The 17,421-nt window shown below is 41.2% G+C and overlaps 1 protein-coding gene across 5 annotated transcripts in view; it reads right to left on the bottom strand.

Moving 5' to 3' along the window:
• Positions 1-105: 105 nt before the first annotated feature.
• Positions 106-17,421, bottom strand: part of pbx3b (pre-B-cell leukemia homeobox 3b) — a 55,235-nt gene continuing 37,919 nt past the window's right edge. The window contains exons 3-11 of one of the 5 annotated variants that reach the window (XM_049762258.2): positions 13,717-13,958; positions 12,234-12,424; positions 10,464-10,599; positions 9,655-9,684; positions 5,891-6,056; positions 5,244-5,321; positions 4,672-4,784; positions 3,482-3,571; positions 106-1,651 (exon numbers count right to left, since the gene is read on the bottom strand). In XM_049762258.2, the coding sequence (XP_049618215.1) occupies positions 1,559-1,651; positions 3,482-3,571; positions 4,672-4,784; positions 5,244-5,321; positions 5,891-6,056; positions 9,655-9,684; positions 10,464-10,599; positions 12,234-12,424; positions 13,717-13,958 (1,139 nt within the window). In that variant the 3' untranslated portion in view covers positions 106-1,558. The remainder of the gene's footprint in view (positions 1,652-3,481; positions 3,572-4,671; positions 4,785-5,243; positions 5,322-5,890; positions 6,057-9,654; positions 9,685-10,463; positions 10,600-12,233; positions 12,425-13,716; positions 13,959-17,421) is intronic. The other 4 variants (XM_049762259.2, XM_049762260.2, XM_049762262.2 and 1 more) reach the window with 4 other exon arrangements.

Below are 17,421 nucleotides of genomic sequence, written 5' to 3' on the forward strand. Positions count from 1 at the left end.
GATTGCTTCGCAAGATAGGTTCTAGGTCTTTATTTTTTACAGGCCGTTCATGTGTCTTATAATGAGTCATCACACATAAAAAAAAAAAAAAAAAAAAATGCATGCTGTCATCAAAGCAAAAGTTTTATTTGTTTTAAATTACACAACTACCACAAGGAAGACTTTTCAGTCCAGGGCGTCGTTGTTAGAAAGCAACACTAAACATTTTTATTACATTTGAATCACTTCCACAAATCATTTGTCATGACTTCTCAGTTTCAGAATCACATACAATAGAAAAAAGAGAAAAGAAGTTTGAACCCTGTTGAACAGAGCTGGAAATATACAGTTCTGAATACTGAAACTTTCTATGCATTACAGTCTTAAGAGTGATCTTTTTTTATTTGTTTTTTGGGTATGATTTAGTAATAAGATGATCAACATTCAAAATGTTTTTTTTTAAGTATTTACAACAGTTTTACTGTTAACTTAGCGCAATTTTATCGCACTCCCTTCATAAAAGCCACAGACCAACAATGCACTCGCTCTTCTATTTTTCATGGTATTAGTTATCAGATTCACTTTTTTGTCATTTTAAGCTGCAATATAGCAACAGAGTTTTATTAAAAGATTAAAATATACATTACATTACATAGAGAATGAGGAAGTTTAGTGTCGCAAGATGTTATCAAAACAAGTAATAGAATAAAAAATAAGTAGGGCAAAAAATGTGGTCATGATGTTTAGAGGTAGTGTGTGAGCACTCTAAGCTACAGGAATGGTGGACTTTGTTGGTATGAATTGTAATGAGGCAATAAAGCTGTGTATTGATTGTTGGGAAGTTGAAGTACTCTCAAGTTATGTTTTGTACAAGTTTGTGTGTCACTGGGCTTTGCGAGTTATGATCAACTGTGGGGGACTTTCACAAGCAGTACAAAATGTTTACATATGTACATACCAAACGTCATGTGATAAAATATGGGAATGTGTCATGTTGTGGTAACACAATCAATTACACTTCTTTATATTCCAGAGATGAATTATCATTGGCTTGTACTTATGTATACAGTTGTAAATTAAATTTGGGACATAACCACAAAGCTGCCATTGAGCTATCAACAGTAGCATGGTTACTGTCACATTAACGGCCGTTCTAATCACTTTATTAGAAGAAAACAATGAAAAAAAGTATTTTCAAAATAGGATTAAAAGAGTAATCACATACATTTGACATTTTAAATGCCATGTAAATACCCATCCTGTATTTTTAATACAGAGGATAAATTGAACGTTTGACGAATATCAGAGGCTGTTGGATATCTGCGCATGCAGTTTGTGCGCTCACCCTTCAACAAAGTGATTTACAAAGAAAACACTGAGACAATCATGAAAAGTTGACTCTTCATGATAAAGATCCTTACATGTGGCATGTAGTTGTGGGAGATTACACCAATAAAAAAAAAAAAAAAAACATAAAAAAAACTAAATGTGGCATAAAAATGTTTTGGAGGTCCTCTGCAGTTGTGCAGCCAGTTCAGAGTCCTTGCCCATCTTGAGGCTTAAATGCTTGGAGTGTGGATCAATTGGAGGTATCCGAGTGCACACTGCTGGGTCCCTCTGTCGCAGATATTACTGAAGACGGAGTTGTTGCATCTTGCCACCCCCCATTAGTCTGAGACACAAACAGGGGAAGAGTGAAATGACTATCACATTCTCTGCAATATGATTACATGACAGTTTTAATCCTGAAATGGAACCAAACTCTTGCACAAGAAACACTTAACATCCCACGAGTCCTTAACTGGCATCTGATCTGTGTTTTAGGGGAAGATATTGATCAATCTCTCTCTTTCTCACTCTATCTCTCTCTCACTCAGGGCTGGTATCACAAAAGGTAGATTTCAGCCTACACTGTATGTAGACGTGCGTGGAATAAGGTAAAATTCCATGCAAGCATAGAAAGAAGACTTAAATTCCACCCATATATTGCATGTATAATAAAATGAGATTGACTGGTGAGCGGTCCAGGGTGTTTTCTCTTCAACTTGTCCTCATTAGACTTGCAGGAGAAGTAGAGCTTGTCCTAAGCTTGTCCCAAATGACTTTGGGCGATAGGCAGGGTAGACACAGTATACACGTATATGATAAAACTTTAGTAGATCAATAAAATGTACATCAACAGAATTGCTTAGATTGTTTTTCCTTGTCATGTCACCTTTGCATTAGAGATTGCTACCATGGGCTACACTTTAAATGTTCCGTAGGTCAATGATGTAACTGGCAAATTCCAACCTTACTTACTTGAACTACCAAACTCGCTTCCTCTTCTGAGAAAGAGTCATAATGTTTTGCACGAGGTTTTGAGCTGTCAAATCAGCAAAGAGACAAATTTGTGTTGCTTCCCAACCAACAGGAGAGATGCTTCAAATCAGTGTCTAAGCAGAGTTCAGCAGCGTCCGGCAGCTTGTCGCTACATATTCTCCTGCCAGTCAGGAGGAGGGAGGGCTCGGCCTGGCTGAGGTGGGGAGAGCTGAGTGGAAGTGACAAGGCAGGGCCTCGCCAAGAGAGCCAGTCTTAGCCAGCCTGACTTTGCTTCGCTCTAGGCATGACCTAGCCTTTACTGGATCCATCTACGTCACCATCAACAACGCTAAAGGTTAGTCTATGCTAATATGTCCACAAAGCACTTTCTGGATGGAAACAGATGCAGTGCAACAACGACTTATTCAAGAATATTTTTGATTAATTCTCAATTTTTCATTGTATTTCATTTATTTTTTTGTATATCATTTATTTGTGAGGGAGAAGGTGAGGATGACTCAGTAGTGCCCATTGCTATTTTCGTCAGGATTTTGCAAAGCTCCAGTGAGCCACTAGGCACAGGTCTACAGTGCACATGGAAGTGAGAAACCTTGTGAGAAAGTGAAAAACACTTGATCTAGCTGGGGGCTGACATGTCGGAAAAGCTTAGAGTAATAAGGCTTCAGCCGAGACAAAATGACACCGGAAGCTGCCGGTACAGACGATAGTATTTTCTCGCACAGAGACTGTCAACTATTTTCCACGCATGTATATTATGACTCAAATACGTCTTGCGTATTAAATAATATGATGAGGACTGAGCTGATTTCCAGATCACATGTTAATCTAATCACCTTTTTTTAAAAAACAAAACAAAAAATAATACCTCAGGAACTTTTGTAGGCAAATGTTACTTTGATTTTAGGCTAATCACAAGAAGACGCACAAAGTTGCTAAGATATGTAAATAGAGAGATCCATTGATCTTTTTTTCTATCGCACACATCCATTCATTATGGGGTCACGAGTGAGCTGGAAACTATCCGAGCCTATCAAGCGGGGCGAGAGAAGGGGTAGGCCTACACCCTGGGCTATAGTTGCTGACCAATCAGCCAAAATCACGATTCAGTCCATTTTTCGGGGAATGTGAAAGGAAGGAATCAGAAAACCCACAAAGCAGAGGAAAGATAGGAAGCACTCACATTTAAACTGTGTGGACTGTACATCGTGTTTCGGCCGAGAACATCACTGTATCCTGCCGTCTGACTGATAACATGGCGCAGGGTATCCACCTGAAGGAACAGACAAGGTGGACAAGCTGTTCAACTTGGTGTGCGGCAACAAGGCAACACTTACTTTACACATGCTCAGGAACATAGACTAACTTGGCTGAAAGCGTATCACAACTCCAAAGACAGAAAAGCTGCTAAACAGACCCAACAATAAAGCTTTAAGATTTGTTTAAACAAAGAAAGTAAATTACTGGCATGATATTGATATTTGAAATTTAAATTACATTTGAGAACTCACAATAAGTACAAGGAACAAAATCAGTCACTGGTTTAATTGAGCATTTACCATTACACTGTTTTTTTTTGTTTTTAAATCTGAGATGTAAGGAAACCTTTCTAGATTTAATTTTGAATGGAATAATGGAATCCGCCTTTTTTTTCCTCCAGCACATCAGGTTTTTATACCACTACTAAAATTACTACTACTAATAATGACAATAATAATTGTAATATGGTAATATATTTAGTATTATTTATTTATAGCTATAAATTACAAAGTATGGGAAAATTTGTACTGCGCAAGCTTCTATAAGTCATACCTAAAAGCAAAAAATGGAAATATCTCGAAAACCTGATGTGTTAGGAAAAAAGCCAAGGAATTTTTTCTAAAACTTGCTGTAAAAAGACGCTTCGGGACTCACATTCTACATTTACTACAAATTGTATAGCAGAGCTTTATAAGGATAAATCGATATCACAGATGGTTGTTGTAAGCGCACAGTTGTGACCACTGCGCATTGAGATTACAGAATGGTAGACAGCAACAACAAGCAATAACACAATGAGACAAAAGAGGATAGAGGACAGTAACAAAAGAGGAACACATTACCCAAAACCCAATACCAACCCAAGAGGTCAAGTCAAAGCCATATGCATTCACCAAATGTTTACGTAGAAACGATGTCTGAAATCTTAAGTTATATTTTGTCAGCCAAACCTTCCATCCAAAAACATATCAGTAGACCCGTTTGGCGCTATCAGAGAGCCTCACTTTGCTTTAGCGTGCTTCAGACTGCACTGAGGATGGCTCAGTACACAGGCAAGACAAGGACAGCTCTCTGCACCGGCAGTGAGGAACTGTCCCTGATTATTAATCCTACCTGTGACTGTACATTGGCTCCGACTTGTGCCCCTTGGTAAGAATCCCCATTCAGACTCTGCATGCTCAAGTACATGTCCCCAGAGTTTGGGAGGTTAAAAGAACCTGAAGAACCTAGAGAGGGAAAATGTAAGTAGCTGAATAACATGAACGGGCTACTATAATAGGACTGCACATTCACACACAAGTAATGCAGACTCGCACCGCACATACACACACACACAAACACACGCGGGCACACACATACGAACGCACGCAAACATGTCTGAATAAATGAAACCCAACTCAAAGAGACATACAAATATACTTGAGAAAATGCCCATAAAGCAAGCAACTACCAGAGTGATGGAGGAAAGCAACAAAGCAAATAAACAAACGGATGGGGACAATAAGATTTTTACCAACACGATGGACACAAATGGAGTGAGAATCACACAACACAAGGGGCTCTACATGTGGTTGGTCGCTTAAGCTCCCAATTGCTCCACATCATCTACTCCCAATCTAACACTGGCGAAAGGTACCACATGGTAAATGACAAGAACGAGAAGAAGCTTATGAAAAGACCAGTACCAGTAAACATGTTGGTTAAAAGAGTGTTTTTGCTCTCTGCAGAATCCAGCTGAAACTCCTCATCTTTCATCTGGAATCCTGGATGCAAGAAAAAGGGACCACTTCATAAGCTTACCAAATCCCAATGTACGTAGTTCATCCCAGTCCAAACCGATCACATACTACATTTTACTCATTGCACTTCAACGGTCCTTTTGTATTATTTCACAGGAAAATACTGATAATATAAGCATAATCACAATGCTCCTAGCTCCTATGTTTACACTTACATAGCCAAATAATATGCCACATTCCAAGTGACTACATACCATTACATTTAAAATGACAGGAGGCTGACAGAAAAGTCAAGCGAAAACAAATCCCATGGCAGTATTCAGATATGTTTTTTTTTTGTTCTTTTCCAAAAATACATGTATTCTCGGTTCACGAGTCAGGAACGCTCCCTTTATGCATGAGTTTGCTTGGCACCAAGTGTCTTATAGACGGGAGACACTGTGATCCCCAAGCTGGGAGCTGAGCCTGTCACTCTCGCCTGCGTGAATGGTGCATGAGGGAGGGAGGGAGGTAGGCAGCAGGTTAAGGCCTGCGGTGTACGGCAGGTCTTTTTTTCCCCTCATCTTTCTTCTTCATTATGCAGGAGTGCCTACCAGAGTTAGGTGTAGTAGGGGAGTTGGTCTGGCTGTTCTGCACTGCAGCGGCTGCGGCGTGCGCTGCATTGACAGCAGTCTTGGCGGCGTACAGGTTGGCCTCCTCTTGAAACTTGCCAATATTTTTCTTGTAGCGGATGCGTTTGTTGCCGAACCAGTTGGATACCTGCGTGGAAGAGCACAGAGGGGAGGAGCAGAGGAGTCAGACATCAAGCAGCCACAGCAGCGTGCACTGAGCAGTGTGACTGTTTCAAGATGTCATGTTTGGGTCCATCAAGTACCCAATTCCCAGCCCCTGCAGCAATGTCCACTGGGTACACAAGCTAATTAAGCCATAATAAGGAGCCACTTGTGTCTTCTCATGGATGGGAGCCTGACATGCTCTCAGCTCTGTCTCCTGACAAAACCCAAACACGAGGGGCCCCTGCTGCTTCGACATGTCCGTTACTGCGTGGCTGGCTTTTAAGGATACACCCCACCCCTCAATGATATACACAGATGAGTGAGCGATGGGAAAAAAAACTGATGAAATAAAAATGAATATGAATATATGAATGAAAAAAACATAGGCATATGGTTACCCATTTTTGTCTTTTCAAAAGTTATTTTACATGACACTTTTCACATTTTTAACACAGCAAAGTACTTTTGGGAAAGAGGTGAACTACTTTTTGTATACTACTCCCAAGGAATCTTTGTCTATGTCAGGGGTCACCAAGATTTTTGAGCTACTTGGTCACTGATTAATATGACCGGTTACCAATTTGATACACATTTCTGACATATTTGCTCAAATTTTCTTCAATTAAATGATTGATCCTAATGATTTAAATCTATGTGACAATATATTATTATATGTATTTGCAATAATTCATACATTAATAATTTAAAATAAATATCAATAATTATTTTATTAACAAGGTATGAATAAGTATTGGAATATATACATCTCTGCAAGTGTTTATACATATTTGATCACTCCAAAAATATGTAAATAAATATAAATGTCACTATCGGAGAGCTTTTTTAAAAACAAACACTGCTGCAAGTGAGTTTGGGCTGCCCCTCAGGCATCATTCTATAATACATACGTACATAATTAATACACTTTATGAGGTCTAATTACAAATCAAGTGAGCACACCAGCCATTCAGTGAATTACTACTTCTACTGTCAGTATTTTAGTCACTCAACTACTTGTAGTAAATAGTGTGCATATTGTGAGTCTACTTGGACAGTCAGTGTTAAAATGTTTTTTGTTGTTAAAAAAAGATCATACTGGAGAAATTAAAGTCTAAAGAAAGGGACACGTGTTAAGGTAAAGGGAGGAGTTGGGTAAGCAGAGTAGTTTGAAATGCAAATTTCACTCAAGTGAAACATCTAACATTAGTGAGACCCTAAAAAGTTGCATGAATCTTCTGAGTAGATGCTGGCTCTGTGATAAGAGCAGAATAATGATGAGATGATGCATGCTTTTAATGGTTCTATAAATTAGAGTGTCTCATTGCTGTGCTGCCGTAGCCCCCACCTCATCCACTCTATCTCACTGGCCTTGCAGCCCGCCGCTGGACCAGCCAAAGAGCAGCTGCCCCTAATGACGTTTTATTTAATTTCCACCCATGTGCTTAAATTTTAATATCCCCAGCAGCCAGCCAATGTTGTGGCATAAAAAGTGACTGGATTTGCAGGACAACAGATCATTTCTATCCTACACGTCTCTGCGCTCTAAATCTTTAATATCTAAGCAATTAAAATTAATGACCATTCAGGCGAGACCCACTGTCGGCAGCAGGGTTTCCTTGACATCAATTGTTTGATGGCTTTACCTAGAGGTTAAACTAACAAGCAAGGTTTAATTGGAAGCAATGAAAGCCCTGGCTATCATCCTTTTTACTTAACCTGCTTATAGTGGATTGGAATGACGTAATCTACACTCTTTTTTAATAGCCCACAAAGAGGATATCACATATTTTACTGATATTAGAATTCTTGTCTCACTTTTTTTGGGGCATAATTTTAATTAGTGAACACCTTAATCATCAAATGTGACCTTGAACTATTACAATTTGTTCACACCTTAATCACCATGGCAGGAAAGGAAGCAAATCCTTCCGTTTACCAGTCAAAAGGGAATATTAAATATTTACAGTTCATGTATTCATTTACATGTTTTCCCTGTCCTTTGTGATAACATGTAATATGAGTCCACTACTATATAGTATAAGCCTGAAAGGGACATAGTCCGGCAAAGCCTTAAATGTCACACATTTTCTTTTCCTGCCCACTGAATAACGGCTTTAGTGGTTCTCCGGGTCAGCTTACTATCGAGCAATGCAAGGTGTGGATCACAACCTAATCTATAGAACTAATTCGCTTCCATCTTGGAGAAGGCCACGCATCCAGTCGACTCCTAAGTAAGGGCAGAGCCGGGGTGTTAACCACTCGAATACCTGACATCAGCAGCCTTGAAGTCAGCGATCGTGTAATGAGCATGTGGACTGTTGGTGAGAAAACAATAGAGTTGCTCCTCATTGTGAGAGACTGAGAAGCTGTTGTACTCTAATTGAATCAATAATCCTCCCCAATCAATGAAAAGAAATGATAAGTTTATGACTACAGTTTGGAGAACTGAACTTTCAATACAAATTGAATTTTTTTTTTTTTTTACATGATGTCATCCCCAGATAACAAATGAGTACAAATCTTTGTTTCTCTAAAAGCAGTGATGTGGCTCAGGAGAAAAAGAAAGAAATTCTTATTAATTTTCAGATTATATACTACAGCATGGCTCTGGAGTTGCCTAAAAAAAATATGAAACAATTTCAATGTCCACCTTTCCAACAATAATGCTTGGTGTTTCATCAGCAGTGATGTATTAGGCAAAGCTTCCGACTGTTATTGGCAGACCACTCACGATGGATGGTTGTTACTTGATGAACTGTTTGAATAATCAACAAAGCCCACAAAAAGAATGTGGGATTTTGACAAATTACTTAACAAAGCCTACAGAGAAGGCACTGCGATTGGATTGTGAGTGTGTAAAGCTCCGGCACTGTGAGGGATAACACACTTAGGGTGCACGTGACATTAGGGTGAGCCTCGCATTTTGCTACTCACTTAAAATGAGCTAAAGCATTAAGAATAAGTCAATAGTAATGTCTGTTGTGGCCTCTGTTTGTCCAGGAGTGCGCCACTAATGGGGCCTGAGATGAGTTCAAGTGAATTTTTAAAGGCACTCTAATTCTTGCAAGGACTGATTTGTTCTCATGGGGACAGGTACAGTGGCCTGCTTAGCGAGGCACTCGAAAAACTGAACTAAGTTCCACTGGTGCCCATTTCTTGAAGTGTTGCAGCATGATTGTGCAATGGCCAGGGGGGGTAAATAGAACAAAAGGTAGATATTCAGAACATCACACATCCTGTCGATGCCAAACAACAGACAAACAATAGTAAATGCAAAGTAGCATGTGACACATACTGTAGTCTGTACACACAAAATATGATGGGAAAATTAGTGTGCTTGGAAAATATGAGCTGACCAAAATAGTCAATGGAACTGTGCAATTTAAAGGTGGGATGTGGATTGTTCTATTTTAAAAATATCAATTATACTCAATCTTGTTCTTTGAATTCATAATAGCATTAGCAATGATCTAGTTGTGTGAGGAGGGAGGGGGTCTGTGCAGTGAAGTGGCTATTACATACATAAACAAAAGAGGTAACAAAGAAATGAAAACAGTGGATCAGGAGAAGTTATGACATACCTGAGATACCGTGATGGTGCTTCCCACCCCCTGAAGGCAAAAAAGAATGGGCTTTTACAGTATCTGACTCTTCATGACTACACTCAATATACCCCTTAACACTCCCCTCCCCACACAGAACAAAACACTGCAGATGAATCGTTATGTTATAGATTGATGTCTCTCTGATATTGTGCCTCACGAGGACGAGCATAGAACAATATAACGTGTTTGTGTTAAGCGTCTAGATAGTGGGAAATAACAGGGGAGTGTACACAATAATAATTTAGATGTGGGGCGGGAAGTTAGGTGTGAGAGATAGTCCCTTCAGGTTTACACCCAACGAGGAGGCGAAGCCGTTACGTCACATTTGGTAATCTTTAAAAAGATAACAGCATTAGGGGAGTCTTTAAACCATCATCTTACAGTGTTTTGAAGCACAACATTAGGAATCTTATTTTTCTCCAAAATTAATGATTTCTTGCCACTTTATGACCTGAGTGAGTGACAAGCAGGAAAGAGAGCGCATGTGGTGGATGGGAATGAGTGTCGAGAGGGAGTTGGGGGAGGTGGATGGCGGGGGAGAAGGCGTTGGGGCAGTTAAGGAAGGACAGCATAGTGCTTTGATTGAGGCCAAGATGATGGTCCTCCTCCCCTCCCTGTGGCCCTGCTCAGACTGCCTTGACTGAAGCATCATTAGGCAGTCACAATGTCAAGGTTAGCTGAGGACGCTGTGTCTTGGTGCTGTAACCCACGGTAAGGGTCCCTCTAGGCTTTTTCCTTCCCCACCCTGATTAGCCACCAGCTACTGTTGGATGTGCGCTACCCACCTGGGAAACTGTGATGCTGCATTTCTTGGCCAGCTCTTCTTTCGCCTCCTCGCTTGGGTAGGGGTTGCTGAGGTGTGAGTAGAAGTACTCGTTCAAAATTTCTGTCGCCTGCTTGCTGAAGTTTCTCCTTTTCCGCCTGAGTGGGGAGTAAAACCAAAGAAAGGCCGGGCGAGCCTATTAGTGGGACCAGCATTAACTCATCCATTTGGATCACACAAATTGCACAATCAATCTCGCACATAAATGGTGAAAATGATGAGGAATGGGCTCTAAGGGCCCTGAGAAGCAGAACGATGTACTGTGTCCTGCCGCAAGTCTCGTCAAGACAAAGGAGACAGGGGGGGGGGTCTGACCAACACACTGACAAGCAGACACACAAACAAATGCACACACAACCACGAAACACATACAATGTTTAATTTGGTCTGTTGGTCTCTGATTTCCAGTCCAAGCGTGTAATGTGCAGAGTTTAGTGCCGTGGATGGGTGGGCTTCGTGATGGAGCGCGAAGCCCAGTCGGAGTGCATCTCGGTACATTATAGAAATCACGGCATGCACAGTTGAGCATTGTTCCTTAAGTGCCACAGCCCCAGGGATCTCCAGCAGAAACAAGCAAACTCTAACTAGATCTGGGTCCGCTTCCCTCCCAAGGGCACTACTTATCACATTCGTGAGCATTTGCTTATTTGTTGCCGTGTTTACTAGGGCCTAGCACAGGCAGTGGGCAGCAAATGTGCTTCCGCTCGGCTTGTTTGGCATAAACTTGTGGTGAGCCTCACAAAATTGCGCATTTCCACACTCAACATTTGCTTTACACATGACCTGACCCTCAATTCACTTTGTTCTTAGGTAGGCAGGGATAATTGTCCAGAAAACTGCACGGAGCAAAGATATTATTAAAACCTTCTATCTCTGCGATAACAGACTGTTTTGACTAGAAAGTACAAACAATGATTTTGGGAAAAAAAAGGTTGCAAAATAATTAGTATAAACCTTTTCAAACATTTAACAAATATTAAATTTACATATTTGTTTGTTTTTATATTTGTATGAGCCTTTGTATACGCTCTAGAAATAAGAGATTTTGTGCAATACTAGATAATCAAACAACAAAACAATTTCAACAATCAAATAATTTAATTTGAAGTTTTACTTTCAGATCTAATGCTAATGCTTTTAACTTTTTTGAAGTGTGCCACTGTGAGCTGTGCATCCGCATAGAACACGATGCAATAATGCATTTTTTTGTACGACAGTAGTTGAGTTTAAGGCGGCTCGGTGCCGCATTGGGTAGCACGTCCGCCTCACAGTGTGGAGGGTGCGGGTTCAATTCCACCTCTGACCCTCCCTGTGTGGAGTTTGCATGTTCTCCCCAGGCCCGCGTGGGTTTTCTCTGGGCACTCTGGTTTCCTCCCACATCCCCAAAACATGTTTGGTAGGCCGATTGAAGACTCCAAATTGTCCCTAAGTGCGAGTGCAAATGGTTGTTTGTCTCTGTGTACCCTGCGATTGGCTGGCAACCGGTTCGGGGTGTCCCACGCCTACTGCCCGATGACGGCTGGGATAGGCTCCAGCACACCCGCGACCCCCGTGGGGACTAAGCAGTTCAGAAAATGGATGGATGGATAGTTGAGTTTAAAACTAATAATACTCTATACTACTCAAACATTTTTGTCAGATGTTCTTCTATTTTTTTTTTTTTTTTAATTTAGAAATATTTGGCTCCATGGTTCAAAGGGAAGCAATAAACTTGTGAATAACATGGACTAACCTGGCATCAAGGAATCTGGAGCGCAGGATCATGACAGCCTCGCAAGTGCTTTGTTTCAGTTGCATTTGGATGGAGCTGAATTTACGGTGGATGATTCCCACCATGCGCTCAATCTCTTTGGGCGAGATGGGCCGCGTACGAGACTGTTCCCGCAGCAGGTTCATCACATGGGTTGTGAATTCGTTACACGCCTGTCGAGTAGAAACACAGACAAAAGAAGTCAGTCTCTTTTGTAAATGGCACACTCACCAAAAATCCCCCAAATCCCAAAAATCCTCAACAATTGTGCAGATTTTCATATAGTGAATGAGTTTATGAGACTTTCAAATCCGTACAATTGTTTATATATTACTTTGACATAATAGCTGAAGTCATGTATGAATATAAATGTCAATTTGTAATTTGGCTTTGGCCTAATGCAGAGTGAATTTAAACAGCTTTCAGTTAAATCGGTAATTCATACATGATTAATTAGAATAACCCATTTATGTAGTGCATGCTTTAGCTCATTACTCTGAGTAAAATTCGTTAAGTATTTACATTTAGATAATTAAAACCTGGAAATATCCCTAAGAAAGATGCATGCACTTCTGGCAAAGTGGTGCATGCCCCTGCAAAGCTACCTCCACTCACTGAGAGTATATTAAGTCTAATTTACCTCTCTGGCTAGATGAAGCATTACTGCTACATTTTTTTTTTTTTTTTTTTTTTACCATAATGTGTCTGTATTTAATGGAAGGATCAGAGCACCAAGTGAGATAATGATCCATTCACTGGACAAATTTCACTTACAGTTACTGGAACACATTTTCTGTTTCTTGAAAGAAAAAAAAAACAGGTCTCATCCTATAACTTGCTAATTAATTTGCAACCTATAACACAGAGGGTTTTACTTTCCTCGAGAGTGCCTTTTTTGCTCAAGAAAATTAAACTGACAGTCATTTCCAATAATATCAATCTGTTTAATCACTAATTGCTAATTACACGGGGAACGGCACTTTTACATCTGTAAAATCAATATGCCGCCATGTCTTGGTGCGGTATCGTCGACAGAATTGGAGACCAATTCGCTCGCACCATCGGCCCGTGTGGACAGAGCAACGCAAAACTATTATTTTGTCAATGTTCACAGTATTAAATAGGAGTTTAAAGATAATACGCTGGGAGTCAACTGTACAGCACCCGAATCCAGATCTTGTCTCAGCAAATAGGTCAAAAGAACTGGTTTGAAATTAACCATTGGGGGTGCTTCAAGCTAGGAGAGAAGCAGAGCCTTCCTGCTTTGAGTCAGGAGGGCTCGTGTTTGATTTAAAGTTCTAGACAGTAGTTCATCCTCACCAATTCCTTAGGCATAACTTCACGAACCTTGCTTTGCCCACTGTGGCACAGTCATGCTTTGACAGAAAAGGGCTTTCTCAAAACAGTTTTGACAAAGTTGGTGCCGGGGAGCTCTTAACCTCGAGACAATGGAAAACGTGCCTACCTGTTCATATTTCTCCAGCTCTGTGTGGTAGATCTGTCTAATCTGGGTGAGCTTGGCTCTGTAGTCGGAATGTTCAATAGAATTGTCAGCTGCCCCGCCCGAGGCAGCGGCTGCAGCTGCGGCGGCTGCAGATCCGCCACCCTTTTCTGGTCCTGCCACGCCCTCCGCCAGCAGCATGTTGTCCAAACGCATGAGCTGAGGGTCCGGCGGGTCCTCCTCTTGGGCGCCCCGGATGCTGAGACCTGCAGCAGCAAACAGACAAGGAGAGAGAGACTCAGATAAAGCAATGCCGTGACATACACATTACACACACTTCTTCATCCACTTCCATATTGAGAAATGCCCTTTAGATGGAGTTAGCGAAATAATATAACCAAAATATGGATGATGCATCTAGTATATTGCATATCTGCAGTGTTGCAACCACTGTATCCATACATATACGGTATGTATAGAGAATTAAAAGTATTACGACTCCATACTGCTGTTTTCCCCGCAGGTATGAAGTCAGCACTTTCTGTGAATGCGCTGTGTGGCTGCCATCTATGTCTAAGCCTGTTCTTTTATTTACACACAGCAGTGCACACTGTGTACGGTGAGGTTGACACGACAGCAACATCCATAAACTGACAAATTTTCAATTGTGAAGTGGCACTCTTACTTTTTGAAGAGATTCTTACTTTGTGAAGTGATCCTAAACACAAAACTATATCTCCAGTGTCTCATTTTTGACACAGTGACTGTCAGGAACTTGGCAACACACCTGCTATTTGCTTTTTTAGATCTGAATGCGCAGCCCTGATTTGATAGCATTATTTTGTAGTACGACAATGAGAGCCCAATAAATTTCATGTGAAGTGTTTGTTCATTAATTCTACTCATGCAATCAGACCCTGCTGTTCTCTGTCTCGCCAGTCTGTCAGTAAGTGGTAATCACCCAGTAGATAGCATGCATGCACACCTGGACACACCGGCATCGCAGCTTTGATGCCAGACAAAAACAAAACAATACAAAGGGCCAGTAAAAATAACACTTCAATGAGACTCAATGGTTGCTAAGTACAATGAGTGGCTACTCAAACGTTCTGATTGGCAGAGTTGTTTCCATTCAATAATCCCTTTCTCGATTCAAGGATTTTAAACAGATCATTACAGCGACATTACGAAACGTTGGGCTTCTGTATTCCGCTCTTCAGTAACTGAATAAAAAACAAAAAAACAACAGCATCTGTATCCACTTCACTGTTGATTCCCCGTTTTGTTGAGCTGCAATGTCACTGAAAAAGAATTTGCCTCTATTTATGGATTGGCTGACTTTGAGTCTTTGAGGTGTAATGGTGTGAGAGGAGTGGATGAATGCGGCTATTTGTGTTGGAGACATTGAGATGCTGGACAAAGCTCCATCAGGCTCACACAGACAAGCCAACCATGTGGACAATATGCCGCTTGCTTCACTAAGCCTCGTCCACATCGTACAGCATCTGCACAACTCTCTCAGCCAAAGCTCTCATTGTGTGTGTGTGTGTGGGTGTGTAGGGGGGGGGGGGGGGGGGGGGGGGACTACTGTTCCAGGTTATGCACATGCAAAAATGGCACATGATTCAAATGTTGATATATTTCAGCATGCTCTAATAGCTGGTGGTTTGTCTGCCACTGTGGTTCATATTTTCCTAATTCACTATTTACTTGCTCTCAAATTCAAGTCGAGCTCCCGGGCTGTACTTTTTCCTCGGTGTTGCGGCCGGTTGTAGCTCGCCAGGCACGTTTTTCATGTCAGGTATATTAAATATAACTCAGTGTACATTTCCACAGCAAACCCAGTTGTCACTTTTACTCTACTCACGGTGTCCAAGGGAAATGCAGCAGAGGGAATTTACAGGTTTTTTCAACTAAATAGGCATAAATCACTAGTTTCATTCAAACTAAATAATCACAGACCATAAAGAGCTACTTGTCTCTCACCATATATTAACACAAAGTCTATGTGTGCAATAACGTGGCCATTCACAGCAAAGCAAAACAGAGAGCGACATTATTAAGTGACATATAATCCTGTTAGTCCGCTGACATGCGGAGTAGCCGTGACATTTTTATCATACATGTCCATTTCTATTTGGGAAATCAGCAGGATAAAAATGATTACTTTGCTACCCTGTGAAGCCCACGGCCCCGCAGGAGTCCACCAAGGTGTATTTGAGCCACAGTCAGCTACGGCAGGTCATTCATAACGCACACGTTTCAAAGGCTGATGCGTCGGTCTTCCATTCAAGTCAAGATTAGAAAAACATGGGGGGGGATGGCAAAAATGAAAGAATAACAGTGCAATGTGTCTCTGTCTCTGCATCTTTGTTGGGGAAGCATAAGTTTGCAGAATCACTGTCTCAACCCAGCATCATCACCCAGCTCTCTTGAAATAGACTCCAGCCAGATAATATCTTTAATTTGCTGTGTGGTTGACAAATCTCTATAGTAACTTGCAAAGCCGTAGTCACATTTTGAAATGCTGTTTGCCTGCACAAATCTTTATTCCATTTTTTGTCTGATGATATGGGTATTAAAACAAGTTTGGGCATCTGGGTTAATCCACCTCCACATTTAAAGTGGGATTTATCTCAGTGCGAAGGAACGTGCACAAGCCGTGTCACCTTGGTGCACCATCGCAACTTCAGAATTAAAAATCCATAGCTGTTCTGGTTACTTCACAGAATTCCAATGACACTGGCGGTTTTAATTACTAGAACTCATTTAATCATGTAAACAAAAAAAAAAAAAAAAAAAAAAAAATCGGGCTCATTTGTCATTCAAACAACAAAGGTGCAGTATTTCCTCTTCGTGGGTGAGACACAAGGAGAAACCATGATGATCAATCGCTCTCAGTCAGGGGTGGTTCTTTTCTTTTTTTTTTTAGGTTTCATGCATTTGCTGGACAAAGACAATGTATAGGTTCTTAATCCTATTTAACAAATTTATCCGTCTGTTGTCTCGTCCATCACTCCCTGCTTGCATCACTGACAGTGATCCGAGGGTTGCCTCAGGGCATTTTGCTTTCCTCCCACTTCCTCTTCCCTCGTGTCGTCCGTTATTCTGTGGGCTTAGGTGACCTTTGGCCCGTTGCTTGTTTACTCTCATCACCGAAGTGCGAGCAGGAGAGCCATAAAGGCAGAGCCCTGCTGGGTTAATGTGGCTTGCTCAGGAGGGAAGGGGCAGCATCGGGGTCCTCCACCTCATTCTGCTGCAATGACTGCACCGTCAAACAGCAGACAACATATGGGAAGATATGCTGCCACTTGCAGATATCATCTAGATTTGTTGATTTACGGTCCCCAAAAAAATCTAGCAGAATTTGTTGCAACAGACCGGTTTTAGCGGCGTGTTGCTGTTTAATGACACACGCTGTGATTGTGTCCACCACAGGACATTCTTCTCATTACAAGTAACCCTGACCTCCTGCTGCTCCTCTCCCAGCCTGTGCCTTTAGTGCACTGCTCCAGCCACATATCGACACCCTGTTCATCTAATTGCATTGATCCGGAAAGGTCTCCCAAAGCTAACTAATCGAAACAGAATTTATTTTCTGTCAATATTTGCAAAGGTCATCTCTCTTAAAGGTGTGCAGCAGACAGTGGGAGCAGGGAAGCGTCTGGGTGGAGAAAGAGGAGGAGAAAGATGGAGCAAGCCATCTAGCTTGTAACTGGGTCTCGGCCA

The sequence above is a fragment of the Syngnathus scovelli genome, chromosome 3, assembly GCF_024217435.2.
Source record: "Syngnathus scovelli strain Florida chromosome 3, RoL_Ssco_1.2, whole genome shotgun sequence".
In the NCBI taxonomy this organism is placed as follows: domain Eukaryota; kingdom Metazoa; phylum Chordata; class Actinopteri; order Syngnathiformes; family Syngnathidae; genus Syngnathus; species Syngnathus scovelli.